This window comes from Eublepharis macularius, chromosome 5 (genome assembly GCF_028583425.1).
Source record: "Eublepharis macularius isolate TG4126 chromosome 5, MPM_Emac_v1.0, whole genome shotgun sequence".
NCBI lineage: Eukaryota > Metazoa > Chordata > Lepidosauria > Squamata > Eublepharidae > Eublepharis > Eublepharis macularius.
The window spans coordinates 97,844,158-97,850,157 of NC_072794.1; the positions used below are offsets into that span (position 1 = coordinate 97,844,158).

General features: G+C 44.8%; 1 protein-coding gene across 1 annotated transcript in view; it reads right to left on the reverse strand.

Annotated features, from left to right (window-relative positions):
- LOC129330920 (uncharacterized) overlaps positions 1 to 4,482 on the reverse strand; it is a 31,559-nt gene extending 27,077 nt beyond the window's left edge. Inside the window, exon 1 of the mRNA XM_054981195.1 lies at positions 4,339 to 4,482. Within this exon, the coding sequence (XP_054837170.1) occupies positions 4,339 to 4,417 (79 nt within the window). The 5' untranslated portion in view covers positions 4,418 to 4,482. The remainder of the gene's footprint in view (positions 1 to 4,338) is intronic.
- Between the last annotated feature and the right edge of the window lie 1,518 nt (positions 4,483 to 6,000).

The window sequence follows — 6,000 nt, forward strand, 5'->3', positions numbered from 1 at the left end:
AAGAGGCTAAGATGGTTTTCTTAGTGCACAAAACCTCTATTTTCCTAAAAGAGGATTATTTCTTTATTTTGAAACATTTTATGCCACCTTTCCAGAGTCCCCAAGATGGTGAACATAAAAACATTAAAACATTTGAATATTAAAACATGATTTAAAATAATACATAAAATAATTCAATAAAAACTTACAAACACAAACACACAACACCAAAACTAGGGAAGAGGGCCAATAAAAGTTATTGGAGGAATACCAAATGGAAAAAAAAGTTTTACCTGCTTGTAGAAGACAATAATAAAAGGTGACAAATCTCCCTGGAAAGAGGGTTCCAAAGCTTTGGTGCCATGACCAAGAAGGCCCTTTCTCAGGTTGCCACCTAACTAGCCTCAGATGGAGGGGACAAAGCAGAGTCTCCAGGTATAACCAGAGTGGACAGGTAGGTTTATATGGGAAAATATAGTCCTTAAAGTATGCTGGCCCATAGCCTAATTGGGTTTTGAAGGTCAAAAGCACCAACTTTAATTGAGCCAGGCAGCAATTGGGAGCCAGTGTAGATGGAACAGGATTAGAGTGATATGGTCCCTACAACCCACTCCATTCAGTACTCTGGCTGCAGCATTCTGTACTAACTATAGCTTCCAGACAGTCTTCAAGAGCAGCCCCACACAAAGTACATTGCAGTAATCTAATCCAGATGTTACCAGGGCACTCACCACAGTGGCAAGATCTTTCCTGCCCAGAAAAGGCCGCAGCTGGCTCACCAGCCAAAACTGATGAAAGGCACCCCTGGCCGCCAAATTTGAAGGAGATTATATCCGGAGATGCTGCTAGACTTAGAGCCTCCACCCCCACCCCTGCCATCATAGCTGTTGTTGCTGTGCCCTGCACAGCTGCTGATGTCACCACTGCAGTTGGAGTGCACTGCCATGGCTGAGACTAGCCCAGCAAAGTACAGGGAAGAGCATGTCAGGCCACCCAGGATCTTGTCTCTGCTGGCTGCCTCAGCAGCACTGACTGGTGTGCAGCCTCAACACAGCCCTGAGAAGCCACTGGAACCCATGACCCAGGAGGAGCCCAAGATAGGGCTGAACAGAGCAGTCCAAGCACAGATGGGCTCTACAACAGGGTGAGCCTTGGTGAGTCCAGGGAAAGCAGACGTGGAACCCAAGGATCTGTAGCCTACCCCTACCCCTGGCTCAACCAATGGACAAGACAGCTGGGAGAGAGACGATGGCCAACAGTCACAACAAGGGAGATAGGAAGAAGAAAATATTTGCCTCTTCCTAGGGATAGGGCAGGCCTGGGGGTGAAAGCAAGGCAGATGGGGATTGATGGATGGAGAGAAAGGGTGGGGCTAGGCAGCCCCTTTAAGATAGATGCTGAGGAGGAGGTGAGGGCACAGATTCAGTCTGGGAAAGCTGCTGTCCTGGGGAAGAGAAGGTACCAGGTGACACAACCCCCTTCTCTCTCCATTCTGAAGCCTGAGGAGACCTTCCAGTAGAACCAAACAAGATGGCTAAGATCTGGCTGATGGAGCAGGAGAAGGTGTAGCCTCATAGATTAGTTCTACCATAGTTAACATGAATTTGAAATTAATAGTCTGATGAACACCTAAATTGGGTTCTGCAAAACTTTGTCCAACTTTGTCAGGTTATGCTTAGATATTGCAAGCCTAAATGGCTTTAGGAGGAATAGAAGATAACAGTCTACAAAAGTAGTTTGCTAGTGTATCTCTCTTCCTCTCCTCTTCCTCCTTTACAAAAAAATGTCCTGGAGATTATTCATATTCATCTCAGGTAACTGGGAAAATGGCTGTTTACAAGCCTGGGGAAAGTGATTTTTACAAACATGTCTGGGAATATTCATTTCTCGGAAACAGAAAAATCTCTGTCCATTCACATGAGGGATAGTTTAGGAGAAGTCTAAACTTCTTCTAAGATGCAAAAAGGAGGTCAGTTAAAGTCCAGGTGTAGCACAGTGGATGAACTCTGACTTCTAAACCAGAATATCTCTGGTTCAAAGGGTTATTAATGGGTTTCTCTGAACATTCTAAAATGTTATATACATTAAATATTGTTAAGTCTAGGGAGTCATCCATATACACATACTGTACTGATGAAATATCCATAGCACCAATTCTCTGCTGCAACAGGAAAAAAACAAATTCTTTTAGTTTATTTGTACATGCAGCTTACACTTTTTCCAATCCACTTTACAACAAGGGAGTCATCTAATTTGCTACTATGAAATATTAGTAAATTAGCAGAAAACTGCTTCTTTTAATAGATGGTGGTATAACATCCTCAATCAAAATCTAAGTGATCTCTAATCACAGTTGGATTAATTCATCAATTAGTATTAATGGCCAGCCATGAACACACATGAAATTCTTCCTACATGGAGATAACCTTCAGATATGAGGGGTTCTGCTGCCCTTTCAACAGGACACTCCTCTTCAGTATTCCCAGTTCTAAACACAACAGAATGACTGGCGTGCCCTTAGGGCACCCAAAATAGCTCTAAGAATCTTATGCTAAAGATCTTCCATTTCAGGAACAGAAAAATTCCTCCAGATTTCAGCTTCATTCACCAACTGTGGAAGCAGTTTGGTCTTGATTAAGAGTACCTTGATTAAGGGTACCTGCCCCTGCCGTTCTTCAAAACTTTCAGCATCTCATTTTTTTTGCTTTATTTACTTTCATTCTGGTAGATTGAAAATGAATCTTCTTAACTGTTGAATTCAGAAAAATGGATGCTCACAGTGGCATTATAGAGACCAACAAGACTTTTAGGGTACCCCTTCTACAAAATAGTCCCAAACGAAACAATAATAGAACACCATTGGTGGTTATGTACAGCTCTCGGCTCAAAACATTTCAATGCATCATTGCAACCTATGCTGGACAATTATACTTCTCTCTCACATGAATTGGGACACAAATGTTTTCTTGCCAACAGACAAACCCCCTAACCTTAAACAACTTCTCACTCACAATAATGTACTTCTAATACAGATATGGACTCTGGGACCAGGGCCTGCGATAAACCAAGATGTCAACTTTGTCCCCATATGCATTCCAACAACACAATCTCTGGACTTAACACCAGTTATACTATCAAGTGTCAGCAATACCCTTCAGCTCTCTACATTGGACAAACAGGTCAATGCCTATGCAAAAGAATAAATGGACATAAATCTGACATTAAACATCACAACACTCTAAACCAATGGGATGTCAGGTTCCTACTAGGTCTTTCCCAACCATCTTAAGGATGTGTGTGAGAGAGAGATCCTATTCTGACAGCAAAAAAGGCACCTGAGCAACAGATGCAGAAATGTTTCTCTTCCTAGGATTGCTCAAAGTCCTAGTGGGTTCCATCACCAGAACTGAGTAAAAGTTGAATAGTGCCATGGGAAATGGACTACGGAGTGATAAGCCCAAGAAGGTCACTGTGAGGTAAACTGAGAGTCCTTAGAACTCTGGAGAGAAGAGTGCTGGCGATCTCTGCTCCCATTATGAAGTAATGAAAAGAGTCAGCCTCAGACTAAGCGAGCACTGAAGGGAAAGGAGATGCCGATTAACTAGGTGCATAACCACTCTGGGGCCCAACCAACTCCATTAGGCACTGCGACTAAAGTCCGGGAGAATGGGAACATGAGAGCCGCTCAATTACGCCGGACTCAGTTTAAACCACGGCTAAACCCCCAATGCGTGTCGAACGCCAACGCTTTACCCTCCCTAATAGCAAAAGGCGAGGGTAGAGCTGAGCCGCAGCATTTCTGCAAATACTGCCCTGAGCAGCGCTTGATCTGCAAATCAAAGAAGTGGCTTCGACACAGGTTCATGACCCGACACGTTTCCTTTTACAAATCCACAAGTACTCTCAGGCTAGGTTCCAAGATCCCAAGGCGACCCCGGGAAAGGGAATATGGGGCCGGCCCTAAGGAAAGGCATCATCACCAGACACAACCGCGCTTCCGCCGAAACTTTCCAGCCGCCCCTCTAAAGAAAGCTCCTGCGCTCTCGGTGAAAATCCTTCATCGATGTGTAAGGTGGAAGCAAGGCAAATTCCGCCAGAAGGTAGCGAGCAAGTGGTTCTTAGGGACAAAAGATCTGGCTTAGCAGGGCCGAAAGGCAAGGGCGGCCGATTCTCCCAGAAAGCGGACCTAACGGAAAGCCAGGTGCCCTCTTCGCCAAAGGTTGGCGAGCCGGGCGCGCATACGGCGCGACCGATCTGAGGAGTCTGAAGGGTTGAGATACTGAGGGTCTCCTGCTGCCCCAGAAGAGCCCGACCCGGGATCCGTCCCATTTTGGAGCGACTGGATAGGAGCCCCTGTACCTGGGAGCGGCAGGAAAGCTCCAAAGAGGAGGCAGCAAACGGTGGCGAGGCTGAATAGGGAGCGACGTGTTTCCTCCATACTGGACCGAGTCCGAACCGGCTGCTGGTGGTGAGCGACGAGTCGAAGCAAGTGCTAAAACAGTACCAAGGGCGGGCACCGGGACCAGAGCAGCCTGCTGCGTCTCTAAAGGTCCACAGAATGAGTCACTGCCACGTGGTTCATTCACAAACACACACAAGGGACTTGCCTGGGCGTGCCGTCTCTGCCTCCCCCCACCCCAGTCCTGCCTCCCGCAAGACCGCCAGCGTTCCTGCTTTCTCCCCGAATGCCTTCCCTGCCTCTTTGGCATGGCCTTATTAACCAATATCTCGGCTGGTGGCCACAGCTATTTCTGCTGGGCGAATGCTCTTATTCTCCCAGGGAAAAGTACTTCTCACCTTCATCTATCGTCGTCGCTCAGTCACGACCGTCGCTGGCCTTGCGCTGAGGGTTGGAGCTAGGCCGCCGCCTTGCGCGGAGCTGCGGCGGGAGGTGCGGGAAATATCTCGTGCGCTCGAGTCATACGAATCTTAATCCGTCGGCTGTTGCTGCGTAGACACCGTGGATTTAGTTCTATATGGTTTATTCGTAATGTTTAAGATTGCTCCGGGATTAAGGAAACACGTGGAACTGGTATTTTGCCATTTAAAAGTGCGGCTTCCGTCCCGCGTTAAACAAATTGAAAAGTTCTATTAAAAGCATTGTGGGTAAACAGTTAGTGCTCTATATGGTTTAGGAACGTGCATGCCCGACTGTACGTGTATGACTTTTCTTGAGACCTGCAGGATTCTCTTTGTTGTTTCTGCTTTTGAACTCAAGCCTGAAATTTATTGGTCTCTCAAATACTAACCTGTCTGGTTGATGGAATGGTTTGTTATCGTGGTATGGGGGAGGGGAGACTGTAGATTCTGGGCACATCAGAAAAGTAAACATTCATGGCAAAAATTCCTGATTTTTTGTAAAGTCTCCTTGGGCAATACACAAATACTTGCAGTAATTAAAGCTGCAAGAGTTAATCAGTAGATTAAGCAAGTAGAGTTTTAGTTGATGAATTGATGGGAGCCAGTTTTAACTGGTGAAGATAACTTTTTCTCCTTTGATTTGAGAGGTAAGGGACCAATTGTTGTTCTGAAGTGTAACTATAATAAGACATGAAAAAGAAAATGCTAAATTACCAGTCAGTTGTGTGTTGGTTAAAAAAATGATTAGTTATCATATACACAAACAATGTGGTTTATTTAATCAAGTGTTGATGTAATTTATTATATATTGGAAGTACTACTCGTGTGATCAGATTAAGAATACAGGAGCACCTGTCACATATCCGGAGAAATGTAACAGAAGCACCTTTGGTACCACATTTCTCACAAGTAGGACACCGGGATAGGGACCTGTGCTTTACTGTATTGTATGTGAATAAATGTACACATCCAGAATTTGTTAAAAAGGATCTACTTAGAAAGAAGGTGTGGTGGATGTTTAAATTAAATACTGTTACTCCGAGTTTAAATGTAAATATGGATTTGTCATGTTTTTTTTAGCTAACTTTTGTTTTTGTTGGGCATACTATTCCTCTGTCCCTTTAAATGTATTGTAGAAAGGGTTTTCCCTCAACTGCTATT